Here is an 18,061-nt window from a genome sequence, read left to right as displayed (position 1 = left end):
TCCTGTACACAATTCAATTTTTAAATTCAAAAGTGCCAGAAAATCTCAGCCGGCCTGACAGACAGATTCCAACACCCGCAGTATTTTGTCTTTATCAGATTTTTAATTGTTGAACTTCATGACTCAAAGAAATACTTCGCAACCTTAAATTGGCTACTTTTAGCCAACTCAATCAACTTACTACGTGTTTTCCCTACGCTTGACCAACTGGTTTGAACGAAGCACTCCGGACAATTTTCACCCCCATCCACTTGGTGAACAGCCTGTGCCCCACAAAACCGTCTCCTTCCACGACAGTTGGTCACGTGTCACGCATCGCCGGCCGTTAAGGAAGCTCCGCCCACATTAACGTCACTGGACGGAGCAACCCGGCGGCTTCCGTGACGTAAGCGGAGGCGATGTGAGTGCCACGTGTCCCAAGTAAGCATGCGCACTGGCTTGCTGTTGGAGTTAGGCCCACCTCCCTCGAACCCCCATTAACCTGGTCTCCTTTCTGCAGCAGCCGGCCTCCTCTTGAGGTTTTGCACTGATTGTATGTGCGAGGTATGGCTGGCTGGGCAGGATTTTCGGATGAGGAGTTGACGCGAATAAAGCAGCTGAAAGGTAACCCGAAGAATCGGGATGTCGGGTTTCGGTAGTGACCATGGTTTCAGGGTATTCCTAACTTTAACCTAAGTGATGAGAGAGCTTTTGTTAAAAGATAATTCAGGGCAAAATTATTAGTCACTGAATAAATGTGGGTTATTTAAGTGAAGCCATCATTTATTTGTTGAGGATAAATTGTGTTTAATTTACTGCATTTTTTTTTGATGAGGGCAATTTGATTTATTATTGCCAATATATTGGATACAATGAAAAGTATTCTTGCACGCTATACGGATTAAACACACCATTCATAAAGTACATGGCGTGAAGGAAAGGAGAGGGTGCAGAGTGTAGTGTTATAAGTTGTCAAGAAAGATCAGTTTAATAAAAAGTAGGCCTATTCACAAGTCTGATGGCAGCAGGGAAGAAACTGTTCTTGAGTTTGTCTGACAGCATCTGTGGGGAGACTCATGCTATGAGTCTAATTGGCTCTTTGTCAGACCCTTTGTTACATGCTGATGAAAGGTCATCTAGACTCAGTGTTGGCTCTATTCTCTCCCCACAGATGCTGTCAGACCTGCTGAGGTTTTCCAGCATTTTCTGCTTTTCAGATTCCAGTATCCATCTTGAGTTGGTCGGTACGTGTTCTCACACTTTTGTATTTCTTTTCCAACAAAAAAAGAAGAGAGTATGTCAGGGGTGTATGGGGTCATAGAGGTTTACTGCATGGAAACAGGCCCTTTGGCCCAAGTTGTCCATGCTGCCCTTTTTTTTAAAAACCCTGAAGCTAGTCCCAGTTGTCTGCATTTGGTCCATATCCCTCGACACCCATTGTACACGTCTAACTGTTTTGATAGTGAGAAAATGGGTGATCTGAGCCTTTAAAAATAGATGCAGTAATATTATAAATGAAAATAGAGAAATGGCAGACACTTTCAAAGATGTGCATGTGGGTTAAGTGCATTGGCTATTGAAATTGCCCCTTAGTGCCCTGGGATGTGAAGGTTAGAGGGATTAGCTAGGTAAATTTGTGGGAGATAGAGCCTAGGTGGGATTGTTTTGGGTGCAGACTCAAATGGCTTCCTGCACTGCAGGGATTCTATGTTGAATAATTATTCACAATAAAGGAAGAGGAAATTATACTTACCATTTTGGAGAAATTAATAAAGAATTAAAAATTGGAGCTCACTAAAGTAAACACTAAAGTAAACGTTATTAGAAAAAATGGCATGTAAGACTGGCAAATTCCCATGACCTGAAGGTTTCCACTACAGGGTTTTAAAGGAAGTAGATGAGAAAATTGTAGCTGCTTCAGCTGTATTCTTCTAAACCTCCCAAATTCTGGAATTGTTCCTATGGATTGCAAAGTTTCAAATGTAACTCCATTGTTTAAGAAAGGTGAGAGACAGAGAGAAACCACAAATTTAGATCTGTTGTCTAGCATCTGTTGTGAGGAAGTTATTGTAATCTATAATTAAAGGACAGAGCGACTGAGCATGTGGAAAAATTTGAACTGATTAGAAAGTGCCAATATGGATTTGTAAATTGGAATTAACACCCAAAAGGTAGCTAACTGATTTTTGTTTTGAGCAAGTAACTGAATTAATAGACATGGGGAATATCTGTGGATGTAACCTATATGGACTATAAGAAGGCATTCAATAAAGGTTCCTCCATTAGGCTATATTAAAGTTTGCAAAACTAAAGACCTAGTTAAGAAACTTGTTAGGTGGCAGATGACGACCTTTGAATAATGTGGGAAAATATGAACTTGTCCATTTTGACAATAATAGCAATGCAGCATATATTTAAATGGTGAGACTACCACCCAGTAGGTACAGAGGGATTTTGGTGTGCTGGTACATGAATCACAAAAGGTTAGTATGGAGTAATAAGGAATGAAGCAATAAGCAATATGGAGCGATAAGGAAGACAGATGGAATTTGGTGTTTATTACAAGTGGAATTTAAATATAGAAGTGTGGGAATGTTGCTGAAGTTTACAAGTTCTTAGAGGTATTATGTGGAGTGTTGAGTACTCTTTTGGTCTCTGTAAGACGTTGGAGCGGAGCATTGAGTTTGCTGTGCAACTCAGTGAGATCATGACTGATCTAAAATGATAATCCACAGGTCCACTTTTCTGCCTTATCCCCATAACCCTTGATTCCTTATTGATTAAAAACCTATCGATTTCAGCCTTGAACAAACCTAACGATCCAGTCTTAACAGCCCTCTGTGGTAAAGAATTCCACAGATTCACTACCCTCTGAAAGAAGAAATTCCTCCTCATCTCCTTAGCATATACACAGCTTTTTAGAGTAGGTTCATTCAACTGATCATGATGAGAAGTGGTTATCTCATGAGGAAAGATTAGGCCTGTAGAGTCAGAGTTTTACAATACAGAAAGAGGCCCTTCGTGTGTGCCTGCCATCAAGTACCTATCTATTCTAATCTGATTTTCAAGCACGTGGTCCATAGTCTTGTATGCAATGGCATTTCAGATGCTCATCTAACTACTACATAAATGTTGAGGGTTCCCACCACTATCACCCTCTCAGGCAGTGTTCCAGATTCCCAACCCCCTCTGGGTGAAAAAGCTTTCCCTCACATCTCTAAACCACTTGTCCTTTACCTTAAATCTATGCTCCTTGGTTATTGACTCCTCTGCTAAGGGGAAAGGTTTTTTTCTAACCACCCTATTTATGCTGCTCATGATTTTCTACACCTCAGTCAGGTCCCTCCTCAGCCTTCTCTGCTCCAAGGAAAACAGCCCAGCCTATCCAATCTGTCTTGATAGCTGAAATACTCCAGCACAGGCAACAGCCTAGTGAATCTCCTCTGCACCTTCTCTAATGCAATCACTCCCTACAGTATGGTGACCAGAACTGCACATAGGACTTCAGCTATGGCTTAACCAGTGTTTAATGCATTTCCATCATAACCTCCCTGCTCTTATATTCACTGTCTCAGTTAATAAAGGCAAGAATCCCAGATGCCTTCCTAACCGCTACCTCTATCTGTTCTGCTGTCTTTAGAGGTCTCTGGACATGCACATTAAGGCCCCTTCAATCCTCTGTACTTCCTAGAGTCCAACCATTGTACCCATTAGAGTTTAGAATAAGCAATGATCTTGTTGAAGCACGTAAATGAGGGTGGATGCTGAGAGCAATTTTCCCCTTAGGGAGGTGCCTAGAACAAAGAAGTCAGTTTAAAGGTTTCTCATTTAAGACTCTGAAGAGAATTTATGTTCTCTTGAAGGTTGTTGGTCTGTAGAATTCTGCTCCTTCGCAGTGGAGGTTGGGTCATTAGATATATTCAACACTAAGGTAGACTTTTAATTGGCAGGGGAGTCAGGATGATGGGGATGGCAAATAGAAAAGTGGCATTGAGGTCACGTTGCAACTATCCCTCTTATCCTATGAACTCGCTCACAAATTAGTTGTGTGGCACTTTATCAAATGCCTTTTGGAAGGACATGCACTCAGAATTAGGAGCATGAATGAATTATTTGTCCCCTCAAGCCTACTCCGCCGTTCACCTAAGGTGATTGACTGATATTTGATTTATTAATGTCATATGTATTGATATGCAGTGAAAAGTAATGTTTCTTGCTGTACAGGCAAAGCATACCATTCATTAAGTACATAGGAGAAAAGGAAAGGACAGGGTGCAGAATTTAGTATTACAGTAATAGCTAGAATGTAAAGCAAGATCACTTGCCTTGTATTAAGTTGATCTACAGCCTAGCTATGACTAATGCTTTTTCCTTGTCATGTTTTAAGTATTTCAATTGGTAAAAGTTAAGCTAATTAATTTGTTACAGTTAAACTGTATTGTTAAATAAAGTTTACTTTGAAAGCTTCCCCTAGTATGTCAATAGAATCACACCTGGAGTGAAACACCTCATCCTCACACTAATACCAAAATAGAAAAACAGTTGTAGTCTAGCCAGGCTTCATGCCATACCTCGGGGTTCTGATCTGGTACTTTGACACACCATGCTTTAGAATGTGAAAGCATTAGATAAGGTGCTGAAAGATTCATGAAAATTGATTCTAGGAATGAGAAACTTCAATTAAGTAGAAAAATTGGAGAAGTTGGAAAAGAAGATTGAGAGGAGATCTGATAAAGGTATTTAAAATTGAGTGATCTGGACAGAGTAGATAAAGAGAAAATGTTTCCACTAGTAAAAGCAATGAGATAAGCATGTCAATGTGCGCGATCTTCTTGAAGCATCGAAGAACAGAGGACACAGATTTAAATGGCAAAGGGAGCAATGGCAATGTGAGGAAAAACCTTTTGTGGTGTGCTGATTTGTAATGCATTTACGCAGGGCATGGCAATTTGCAAATTTTCACAAAGAGCAGTGAGGCTAGTAAGTTAAATGTTTGTGTAGATTTACTTACCAAGGCTAGAATTCACTTATTCATTTTGAATAACACATTGAGACAGGCCATCATACTCAGATGAGAACTATTGGAAATCATTGTAAATTGAATTCAGTCAATCTGATGATTAAGGTGTTACCTCAAATGATTAGGGTAGTTGTAAAAACTCAACCTGTTCACTCATGTCCTTCAAGGTACTTGAAGTACCAGCCACTGCTGATCTATTTGGAATGAAAATTAACGCCTGATGCCATAAAAGTAGGTAATAAAAAAACAACTTAGACTTCCCATTTGTTGAGCGACCTTCCTGTCTACAGCAAGTCCCAAAACACTTTACAGCCAATGAAGTACTTTGAAGTGTAGTCAATATAGAAATACTGTCTTGTCAGTCACTCATATCTAAAGGACAAATCTTAAGAAAGAGGACACATGTGATTTAACAACATTTCCAAAAGATGAAGCTGTTAACTATACAATTCTTCCTTAATTCTGAAATGTCAGCCAAGATAATGTATTCAAATTCTGCACTAAGGTTTGAACCAATAATCATCTAACTCTTATGCAGGTCTTAGCACATGAGACACTGCAAAATGCTTTATGACTAATGGATTACTTTTGAACTTGGTTACTTAAAAACAAGAAAAACATCTCTAGTGCATGTGATAAAGTTCTACAAGAGTGACCTGGAAATATTTTTTATTGGTGTAAGTTGAGGTGCAATATTGGATACAATTCAGCAGGAGAGCATGCTCCCAGCACTGTGGATTTGTTTAATATTGAGTTGAACAGGAAGAAAGAAGTGTTTATTTGTAATGTCTTGTCTGAGTGACTGAAACGTGAAGAGTGATCCGGCCTGAGTGTTTCGATACTTGGCTTCAAATCAGCTGCAACTGTGAACCACCTCTCGCTTTGAAGTCAGAATGAAGAAGTACAGTTACAGATTGAGAATGTAGTTTTTCTATCCCACTGAGGAAAGCTAGAAAACCTACAATGTAAAGGGCAAGCAAGTTTATATTTATGTTGTCCTTTTATGTTATTGGAATATCTCAAATTGCTTTACTTTGGAACCAAGCAAAGTACCAAAATTTGTGCATAACAAGGTCAAAAAACATGATTAAATGAATAGATAATCTATTTTATCATGTTTGAGGAATGAATGCTAGCCAGAATCGCAGATCACACACTTGAATTTTTGTGCTTACCAGTTTAATAATTCATTTGTGAGCCAATCCATCAATCTTATACTGGAATATCAATCTAGACCAGCGTTCCCAAATGGGGGATCATGACTTCCAGTGGAATCACAAGACACGATTTGGGGTTGTGGGCTTGGAGGCAACATGAGGTTGCCATGAAGTTCAGACTGTGTTCTGAACTGCAAAACCCTTCGTAATCCTCTGTTTTTAACTATTGATGGTTGTAGCCTAGCAGACAGATCTTTGCTGCTGCACAAACAGCTGTGAACAGATTGGTTTTGTTTTAATGTGCAGTTTTAGCACTTCCCACTTTGTTCAATTTCTCCACCACCCAGTGCAGCATTTGAAGACCCCACTCAACAACTCTTGCACCCCAAACTTCCCCCCCTCAGGTCATAGGAATAGGTTGGGGGGGGGGGGGTCGTCACACCAGGAAAATGTTTGGAAGCACTGATCTAGACAGTGTGCAGCTGTAATGATGCTTTATCCCACAACTTTCTGACTGCAAAACAAGAGTGGTCACTGAGCTAATTGACATAAGCAGGTTTGCAATGTAAAGAAAGAATTTGCATCATTTATCTTCCCTTCACTTGCACGATAATTCTTATCTTAAAAAAAGGGTATTTCAGCATAGGTGGTCATTCAGCTTTTGTTACTTGTGCAGTATATGATTTTAGAAAGCTATTCATTTGAATCTCAACAGCTTGCATTTATATAGCATATTTAAAGGTTTACTAGGCTGATACCGGAGTTGAGGGGATTGAGCTATGAGGAGAGGCTGAATAAACTAGGCTTGTACTCGTTAGAGTTTAGAAGAATGAGGGGAGATCTCATTGAGACGTATAAGATGATGAATGGGATGGATAGGATAGAGGTGGAGAGACTCTTCCCGCTCAAAAAAGACAGTAGGACTAGGGGGCACAGCCTCAAGATAAAGGGGAGGCGGTTTAGAACGGAGTTGAGGAGGAACTTCTTCACTCAAAGGGTGGTGAATCTCTGGAATTCTCTGCCCGTTGAAGTGGTGGAGGCTGCCTCGCTAAATATTTTTAAGAAGCAGGTTGATGGGTTCTTGATAAGAGAGGGGATTAAGGGTTATGGGGAGAGGGCGGGAAAGTGGAACTGAGCCACGACAGATCAGCCATGATCTTATTGAATGGCGGGGCAGGCTCGAAGGGCTAGATGGCCTACTCCTGCTCCTATTTCTTATGTTCTTATGTTCTTAACAAAAGATGCCCCAAGGCACTTTGCAAGGTTCCCAAACGCAATTGACACCAAGCCACTAGGAGATGTTAGGCAAAATGACCAAAGAGAAGTTCCTTCAAAGAAAAAAGAAAGGTAGAAAGATTTAGGAAGGGAATTCCAGAACTTAGGATTTGCCTGCTGAAGGCACAGGCTCCAGTGGTGGCCTAACTAAATTTAGGGATTTTAAAATTAAGAAGCAAGAGTTGGTAGAATGCAGCAATCTGGAGGCTGCTGGGAGGGAGGAGGAGGAGAGGTGGATCAAGGCCACAGGCATTTGAAAGCAAGGATGAGAATTTTAACATTGTGTTGTTGGTCGATCAAGCATCAGTGTAGGTCAGTTAGCACAGGAAAGATAGTTGAGTGGGACTGCGTGCACTGGTAGCAGAATTCTGAATTACCTCAAGTTTGCAGAGGGGTTGGACATGGGAGGGTAGCTAGTCATGTGTTGGAATAGTCAAGTCTTGAGGTAACAAGCATGGATGAGGATTTCAGCAGAGAAGGTGGAAGTAGATGTTATTAGTGATGGTGTGAATGTGGTAATTAGCTGTTCTTGGGGTCAAGTAAGACACCAAGATTGTGAGCAACATAATTCAACTTCAGTTGCCAGGGAGAGAGATGGAGGAATGCTAAAAATTATTTCCAATTTTCTGACTAAAAACATTAGATGTTAGAGGCTCAATATAAAGGGAAAATGCTTTTGAAATGTTCTCTTTGCAACAAAAAACAGAAGTTTGTGCAAGATTGGCTTTATTAGCACCACATTGTGATTGGTGTGTTTAAAATATTTTTAAAAATTGATAGAATAATTGCATTCGCTTGGAAAAAATGTTTGTGGAAGAGCAGATGAAAAGTTGGAGTACAGATTAGCCTGTATCTAGTTGAATAAAAGAGCAGGCTTGAGGAGCTGAATGGTTGACTCCTGTGCCTTGTGTTCTTGTGATATGAAAGTTTGAATTTCAAAAACTTTAATTACTAACATTTTAACTTTCTCATTTTGTTAGCATTTTTATACAGTGCTTAGAACCATAAAAAAATACAGCTCAGAAACAGGCCTTTTGGTCTGTCTTGTCTGTGCTGAACCATTTTTTTGCCTACTCCCACTGACTGCACTTAGACCATATCCCTCCACACCCCTCATCCATGTACCCGTTCAAGTTTTTCTTAAATGTTAAAAGGGACCCCACATTTTCCACTTTATCCAGCAGCTCATTCCACACTCCCACCACTCTCTGCGTGAAGAAGCCCCCCCAATATTCCCTTTAAACTTTTCTCCTTTCACCCTTAACCCATGCCCTCTGGTTCTTTTTTCCCTGAGCCTCAGTGGAAAAAGCCTGCTTGCATTCACTCTGTCTATACCCATCAAAATCTTATATGCCTCTATCAAATCTCCCCTCGTTCTTCTACGCTCCAGGGAATAAAGTCCTAACCTATTCAATCTCTCTCTGTAATTCAGCTTCTCAAGTCCCAGCAACATCCTTGTGAACCTTCTCTGCATCCTTTCAACGTTACTTACATCCTTCCTGTAACTAGGTGACCAAAACTGTACACAATACTCTAAATTCAGCTTCACCAATGTCTTGTATAACCTTGTAAAAAGTCTGACAACACCAGGTTTTAGTCCAACCGATTTATTTGATAGTAAACTCACTAGCTTTTGAGGGGTTTCCCTCTTCTTCAGGTGAATGGAGCGTTCTGGTCTCAGACAGAGCATATAAAGCACAGACAGTTTACAGATTACTGATTAGAATGCGAATCTTTACACCTAACCTGCTGTTCAAGTCCTAAAGTGGCTGACAGTGTGTGGAAGGAGCACTGATCACAGGTTAAAGAGATGTGTATTGTCTCCAGACAGTACAGTAAGTGAGATTTTGCAAACCCAGGCATGTCACGGGGATTACAGATAGTGCAACATGAACCCAAGATCCCTGTTGAGACCGTCCTCACGTGTGCGGAACTTGGCTATCAGTCTCTGTTCAGCAACTCTGCGCTGTCGTGAAGGCCACCTTGGAGAATGCTTACCCGAAGGTCAGAGGCTGAATTCCCGTGACCAGTGAAGTGTTCGCCAACAGGAAGGGAACAGTCTTGCCTGGTGATTGTCGAGCGATGTTCATTCATCCGTTGTCGTAGTGTCTGCATGGTCTCCCCAATGCATCATGCTTCGGGACATCCCTTTTTGCAACGTATTAGGTAGATAATGTTGGCCGAGTTGCAAGAGTATCTACCGTGTACCTGGTGGATGGTATTCTCACGTGTGATGACGGTATCTCTCACGTGTGATGATGGTATCCATGTCGATGATCCGGCATGTCTTGCAGAGGTTGCTGGCAAGACACACAACCTTGCCACAGCAACCTCTGCAAGACATGCCAGATCATCGACATGGACACCGTCATCACACGTGAGAATACCATCCACCAGGTACACGGTAGATACTCTTGCAACTCGGCCAACATTATCTACCTAATACGTTGCAAGAAGGGATGTCCCGAAGCATGATGCATTGGGGAGACCATGCAGACACTACGACAACGGATGAATGAACATCGCTCGACAATCACCAGGCAAGACTGTTCCCTTCCTGTTGGCGAACACTTCAGTGGTCACGGGCATTCAGCCTCTGACCTTCGGGTAAGCATTCTCCAAGGTGGCCTTCACGACAGCGCAGAGTTGCTGAACAGAGACTGATAGCCAAGTTCCACACACGTGAGGACGGTCTCAACAGGGATCTTAGTGCGACATGAACCCATCTGTAACCCCCGTGACTTGCCTGGGTTTGCAAAACCTCACTTACTGTACTGTCTGGAGACAATACACATCTCTTTAACCTGTGATCAGTGCTCCTTCCACACACATTGTCAGCCACTTTAGGACTTGAACAGCGGGTTAGGTGTAAAGATTCGCATTCTAATCAGTAATCTGTAAACTGTCTGCTTTATACGCTGTCTGAGGCCAGAACTCTCCATTCACCTGAAGAAGAGGGGAAACCCCTCAAAAGCTAGTGAGTTTACTATCAAATAAATCGGTTAGACTAAAACCTGGTGTTATCAGACTTTTTACTGTGTTTACCCCAGTCCAACGCCGGCATATCCACATCATTATATAACCTTGCCATAACACTCCAACTTTTAATGAAGTAATGCTGGTGAAGTTAATATATTACCAAGTATTTTTTAAAACTGATTTACTAGAATCAACAATTAATTAAAACAATGTCTTGATGCAAAACGGGTCCAGTCAGCATGGGTTGACTATTAAGAAGGAAAATTGATTTTCCAACCCCTTCAAAATAAGACTATTGCAATAGTAAAAATGCTTGCATTTATGTTGTACTTTTCTTTATCACATTAATATGTCTCATAGAATCAGAAAATCCCCACAGTGCTGAAGGAGGCCATTTGGCCCATTGAGCCTGCACCAACTTTCCAGAGCATCATATCCAGGCCCTATCCCCGTAACCCCACGTATTTACTCTGCTGATTCCCCTAACCTACAAATCTTTGGATTTGGAGACTAAGGGGCAATTTAGCATGAGCAATCCACGTAACCGGCATATCGTTGGATTTGGGAGTAAATCAGAGCACCCGGAGGAAACCCAGCAGAGTGGGGGAGAAACTGCAAACTCCACACAGACAGAACCCAAGGCCAGAATTGAACTTGGGTTCTTGACATTGACGTTGCAGTGATAACCACTGTGCCATCGTATATCAAAACACATCACACAATAAATTGTCTTTAAAATATTGTAACCTATATAGGTAAATGAAGTGGCAAAATGTCTATTTAATCTGTTTTTGTTATTGCTCGTTGAAGGGGACACCTGAAAAAGTTGTCATTGAATAGTACTCTGGGTGGCATGGTGGCTAATACTGCTGTCTCATTGCACCAGGACTTGGGTTCAATTCCTGGCTTGGGTCACTGTCTGTGCGGAGTCTGCACGTTCTCTCCATGTCTGCATGGGTTTCCTCCAGGTGCTTTGGTTTCTTCCCACAGTCCAAAAGACATGCTGGTTAGGTGCATTGGCCATGCTAAATTCTCCCTCAGTGTACCTGAACAGGCACTGGCGTGTGGCTACTAGGGGATTTTCACAGTAACTTCATTATAGTGTTAATGTAAGCCTACTTGTGACACTAATAAATAAACTTCAGAAACAGTGAGACCCTTAATGCCCATCTGAACATTTTGGTACATGTAGCTACTATCAGCTCAATGTTACATCTGAGCTACATTGTCAGTGTAGCAGCATTCCCTCAGTGCGTTCAAATGTTAGCTTTCATTTTGTGATCAATTTTGAACATTGATCACAGCAACTATATATCTATGTCAATTAAAATGCATAGCTGTCACCTGCCATATTTGCCATTTATTGTAATTCCATAACAGTTAATGCATCTTGGAAACAGAGCCAACATACAGAAAACTGGCCTCAGACTCTGTGTCAAATAGTATGAAAGCACTCTTTTCAACTAGCTGACTACAGTTTGTTTGGCCAAAAGTACTAGTGAGAGTATGTCATTATCCAAGGAACTGTCACCCATGGAAGCATGCAGATGCTTATGGTGTAGTATAGGTTAACCGTTCATTGTACAAATCTGCATTTCTGGATTTACTGTGTTTTTTCCCAAAAAGGTCTATTGGTGCATGATGAAAAATTAGCATCAGATTGTGAAAAAAATGGGTGCCAGTCTGTCTGTCTCGATGCTTCTACCTGTACTACAATTTATATAATTCTTGAGCTCTCATCGACATCTTGGCTCCACTGTATAATAAGTATTACAAAATTGGTTGGTTCAGCAAAATCTAGAAACCTAAATGTTACCAACTACTTTGCATCTATATTGCATTGGTGCAAACATTTTTTAAATGTGTTTTTAAACTAATTTTTAAGAACTGTCCAAATGAAGAAGAAGAATACTCAAAGGCGTCACTAGTCTGGAAAATACTTAAAAAATCTGCTTCAGTTGCAAATCATGTTAGATATTTATGCATTCAAGTTGGAAGCGATAGGAAAACAAAAGTTGCTGCTACATTTCCTGAAAGTCCACAAAGTTGGACAGAGTTAAGATCAGTTTAAGGGGAGTCATGATATTTATAACATCATTTGAGAATTGAATTAACTAACTTAAAAGAGAAAATGCTTGTTCTATTCAATCCCATAAAAAGGGCTTGGATATTTTCCAGCTTCTTAATGAAGGTTAATGTTTTGGGCATAAATCTCCTCTTGGATGCTGGTAGACTTGTGTATTTTCTGTTTTTAATTCAGGTTTCCAATGTTGCAGTTTCTGGTCTCTTTCTGCATTGCATATTGAACCAGTGGTGGTCATATATCTTTACTGCAAATTGATTGGAAAATGCTTTTCTTACTAATTACAGACCACTTAGAAAGTTGTGCATGTATTTTTGTCAAATTTATTTTGCCATTATTATCTCTTGTTCAAGCAACTCTGCTGTAATCAGGAGGGGCAAAACATTGAATTTTAACTAAACTGTTTTAGTTCATGCAATTTTTGCTGCCTTGGTTCAGTTCTATAATAGACACTGCTCCTTGGCTCTTTTGAGTTCCGCAACATTAACTTGCACACTTTTTCTGACGCTCAATTTTCTATTGTAATAAAGGCGCATTCAACTAATAGAGAAGCAGAAATGCATGCTAGAAATCTGAAATACAAACATAAAATGCTAAAAAAAACACAGCATTTGTGTAGAGAGAGAATCAAAGTTGACTGTGAGAGAGGACGTGAAGTAGGCCACTTAATCCATCAAGTCTGTTCCACCATAAAATGATATCATGACTGATCTGATGTGATAATCCTCAACTCCACTTTATTCTCAAAACCCTTGATTCTCTTACTGATTTAAAAATCTGTCAATCTCATCCATGAATATACTGAACCCTGTCCTCTGCGGCCTGCCTTATTCCCAAAATCCTTGATTCCCTTACTGATTAAAAATTTGTCTACCTCAGCATTAAACATGCTTAACGACCCAGCCTCTGCAATAAAGAATTCCACAGATTCGTTATCATCTGCGTGAAGAAATTCTTCCTCGTCTCTCTCTCTCAAATGCACAATCCCTTACTCTGAGATTATGCCTGCTGGTCCTTAACTCTCCCACAAGACTTTTCAGCATCTACCCTAATCAAACCCTTGAGAATCCTATATGTTTCAATAAGGTCACCTCTCATTCTTCTGAATTCCAATGAGCACAGGCCCAACCTACCCTACCTCCTCATCATAAGAAAATCCTTCCATGCCCAGGACCAATGTAGTGAACCTTTTCCTCTTGGATAAGGGGACCAGAACTGTTCATAGTATTCCAGGTGTGGTCTAACTAGTGCCTTGTATAGTTTTAGCAAGAATTCCCTATTTTTAAACTCCATTCCTTTTGAAATAAAGGCCAACATTCCATTTGCCTGCCCAACTACCTGTTGAACTTGCATGCTAGGATTTTGTAATTTGTGCACAGAGACCCCCAAATCCCTGCGTGCTGTAGCTTTCAGCAGACTTTCTCCATTTAGCGCTTTCTACTAATAGTCTGATGCATTCATTTGCAGGCTTTGAAAACTGCTGAATCCCTGAATTCAGTTTTTGCTCCTACAGCTTTTGGGTTTTTAATCCCACTTGTAGTTGCTTTTATTCACTGCATCCACCTTTGCTTCTTTTATGTTTTTCAACGTTCTGTGCTCTGGCTCCGTAATTTTAATGTTCCATTTAGTGAAAATTCACTGTGCAGATTGTATTGACTAGATGCTGGGGGCATGTGCTCATTGTGGCAATGTAGAACGGTTTTAAGGAAATTGTAATATTTTAAGGTTTTAAATGTTTTATTTCAGGCCATCATTCATAATTACATTGTTTTGATGACAGTAAGAAAGCCATCCTTGTTGCTTAGAACTCTGAGATTGTAAATTTGCGTAGCTATGAAACAAACAGTTGAGTGGAAGGGCTAAACTGACTAATAGTGGAAAAGGAGGATTAGCAATTTCATTCCACAATTTTTGCACATGTTAAATTTTGAAAGCATTTTGGGGGAATTACATAGCAAGGTAGTAGTTGGAAAATATTTGGGAAAGACGTGCCTAGCCTCTTGCCATCTGCCCTTTTGGGGGAGCTGAAAGAAATGGAAATAGTGAAGTGAATAGCAGAAGAGGAAAAGAGGTGTGATGGAATAGGAATGTTGATCAGGTGGTTTTGAAATGGGAAGTGCTAAGGGTAGGGTTTGAAGCGAAGGAGTGCTATTGCATTGTAATTACAACACAGATTTGGCTTAACAATTTTTATATTTAATTTGAACTGCCTCACCCTTACTCTCACCAGATGGGATATGGCAGGGTGCAAGTGAAGGAAGCATGAATAATCGAAGGAGAGAATGGGAAAGGAGTTGCTGAGGGCCTGCTTTCTTCCCACACTTTCTCACATTTGAACAATGCCAGTGGCTTATTTCAATGTCATAATCACTGACTCGCATCTGAAAATGTCAGGAGAGTGGGAGAAAATGAAAGAAACAAACATCTGGGGAGGGAAACTTTAACTTTGAATTGTTCCAAATGCTTCACAGCCACTTTCAAAGCATGCATACTTTGTAATGAAGACAAACCAGAACAGAGACACTGGGAGAACGTGCAAACTCCACATAGATAGTCATCTGAGGCTGGGCCTCTGCACTGAGGCAGCAGTGCTAACCACTGTGCCACCATGCCGTAAATTCTGGGGAATGAACTGAAAGATTAATTGTCTACACATTTCCTGCCTATTCAATGCCATTGCAAATTACTATTGTCAATTACGTAATTGAAACATCATCTTCACTAGGAAGACTAATATGTTTACATTATAAATGGGGACAAATGTACAGTGGAAGCATAAATAACAGAAAATATCACGTTAAAATGGGTTCTAAGTTATATCTCTGGTCTGCTAATATCCTATTCTCTAACCTAATTTTCTGTATACGTATGTGCAATGCCATGGTTAACTATCCTATGACATAGTAAAGATCCTTACATCTGTACTTCTTGTCTACAGAATATTGCCTTGTGTATCTTTCTGCGAGATGTTGGTGTAGTGGTAATGCCACTGATAGTGCAGTGCCATGTGTAATGTCACAAATCGTGACATCTATATGCAGCATTTGCTGTCTATAAAATATTACTTTATATACCTTTCTGGGGAGGTGGTAGTATAATGGCAATTTCACTGGACTAGTAATCCAGTATCACAGGATAATACTAAGTACTCTTGTTCAAACTGCACCACAGTAGATGCTGCAATTTAAATTCAATTGATAAGTCTGGTATATAATCTAGTCTCAGTAATGATGACCATGCCAGTGATCATTGTTGTTTAAAAACTCATCTGGTTCCCTATTGCCCTTTTTGGGGAAGGAAATCTGCCAGGCTTACCCAGTTTGGCCTATGTGTGATTCCAGACCATAGCAATGTGGGTGATTCTGATTTGCCAGCTGAAAGCTAGTCACTTCAATCTCAGTTAGGGATGGGCAAAAATTCTGGCCTTGCCAGCAATGCCCAGACCTCATAAAGAATAATGAAAAATAATACAAAGCCTGCTTCCTGTTCTCATTTTTGTCAACTAGACAGTTTCCATGATAAATTTCTATAAAACCTTTCATTGTAATTACACCTACTGCTGCTGCATGTAGTTTTGCATCCCTCAGCCCCTGGGTTTGTAAGGCAGTGACTCCTATGCTTCCATCAGTTGCACCTCTTTCCAATTTGCCTTTTTTTTGCTGTTTAACTACTGTATAAGTTGTGTTGCCATTCTAACTACAGTTCAAAATACTTCTTTAGCTGTAATATGCTTTTGAGAAGTCTGGTAGTTGTGAAAAGCACTACATATGTAAATGCAAATATCTTTTTAAAATATAATTCAAAAGTAAGGTTACATCCAAATGCAAGATTTAGCAATGTGGATTAAATTAGATCTGCACACCCTGGTTCAGTGTAGCCACTAACCCCTGCATTACCTGAAGTACGCCCTTGGTCTTTGTTCCCCACATGCAATGCTATGAGTGATTGAATAACGTGGGTAATGTATCTTTTTTCACTACTGTTAAACATGATTAACTTTTACAACAGTAAAGAGAATCTGCAAACTTGTGTGTGAAAATTTGGGTAGCTTTTTAATCACTTCCTGACCAGCCATGGAAGTTTGTATGCCTCGTTATCCCCACTTTAAAGACTTTAGTTCAAACTCACTGATCTGAAAAGTGCATGATAAATATTCCCCAGGGCAGGTGCCAAAGTCAAAGTGTTAGATAAATAACTGTTAAGATGTGAAGATTGCCAATTAGGCAAGAATCTGAACAAATCATCTGCACACTTGCACGTGAATTGAGTGTTTGGTTTGCCCCTCAAATAGACTTCCGGGAGATCAGCTTATCTAAATGGTCTAAACTTGTAACTTCTGAGGAGATTAATAGCCAATACCAAACTAAAAAACGTTCATTAATGTCTTTGATATCAAAATCTAGCTCATTTACCTAGTGATTTTTGTGCCTAAATTAGAAGAGAGAATGTTGAAGTGTTAAACCTTCTTCCTTCATAAGCTTTTGCTCTATAGAGACCCTTTTTCAGAAAACACAATTGTGCCAAATTTGGTTGCAGTCAAGGAAAGAAAACTAAATTTTCATCAGACATTGAAGGCTTATGGAAGAAATAATAACTATTGCATGTAAACATGTAGGGATTAACTTGAGAGTTTTATTATGCAATTTTAATGTTCAAAAGCCAATAGCCGATAATCTTTCTAAATGTTTCCCAGCTAGAAGAAACAGTCATTGACAGAAATTGTGCAGTGCTTGTAAGGTTTACCCTGGCTTATCTGTATTCTGTTCACTAAAATTGATACTAATTGTGATTTGATGGCCAGCCTAGGTATGAGAGCAGAACACTGGAATATTTCGAGTTAGTTTTGGAACTGTCACTCTACTTTGATCGTCCTTTGAAGACTAGTGTAGAATGGGCTGACCACTGTTGTCTTAGTTACCAGGACACCCTCCAGTGATTTTTAAGTTATTTATCTAATGCAGGTAAATTATAGAAATTTGGGAGACTTCCATGAAGTTTCTGTTGGAATGATTTGTATGAAAAATTTAACTCCAGTGACAGGAATGAGAAAGTTCTATTAGTAGTTTGTATTCCATGGAAAAGCAAGCACTGCTTCACCAGTTTTATTTGTTTCTTGTTTGAATGGTCACAAGTTTATTGGAGGTGTTTCAATATTGCTGGGACTACCTATCCAACAGGAGTTTAACTAATTCTTTCCACTCTCACCCTCGCTTGAAAGTCAGCTACCAGTCTGATGGAGATCTACTTGGACATATTTATAAAATTAGCCTTGTTTCCTTTACATACACTGTAGTTTGAGTTAGATCTAGATTATTAATGACGAATAACCTTTCATGAATTGTAATAATAAAGTAAGTGCAAAATTTTCTCAAAAGACGACGCACTGTCTAAATGGTGGGAAAACTGGAGCAACTGGTGCAGATCGGACCACAATCGTCCCGTGCTTAGTCATTTCTTGGGATAATGGTGAATTGTGTGCTGGTTCAGGGAGGGGTGGGGCCTAAACATGCCAATGAGCATGGCTGCAAAGTGATCAGACGCTGTTTTAAAACAGTGCCCTGATCTCTC

General features: G+C 40.0%; 1 protein-coding gene across 2 annotated transcripts in view; it reads left to right on the top strand.

Annotated features, from left to right (window-relative positions):
- The first annotated feature begins 449 nt into the window (after nt 1-449).
- gorab (golgin, rab6-interacting) overlaps nt 450-18,061 on the top strand; it is a 37,775-nt gene continuing 20,163 nt past the window's right edge. For both annotated transcript variants that reach the window (XM_080195687.1, XM_080195688.1), the window contains exon 1: nt 450-603. In XM_080195687.1, coding sequence (XP_080051813.1) covers nt 546-603 — 58 coding nt within the window. In that variant the 5' untranslated portion in view covers nt 450-545. The remainder of the gene's footprint in view (nt 604-18,061) is intronic.

This window comes from Carcharhinus amblyrhynchos, chromosome 9 (assembly GCF_965287045.1).
Source record: "Carcharhinus amblyrhynchos chromosome 9, sCarAmb.v2.hapA, whole genome shotgun sequence".
Taxonomy (NCBI): domain Eukaryota; kingdom Metazoa; phylum Chordata; class Chondrichthyes; order Carcharhiniformes; family Carcharhinidae; genus Carcharhinus; species Carcharhinus amblyrhynchos.
This window is presented reverse-complemented; position numbering and strand designations above follow the sequence as displayed.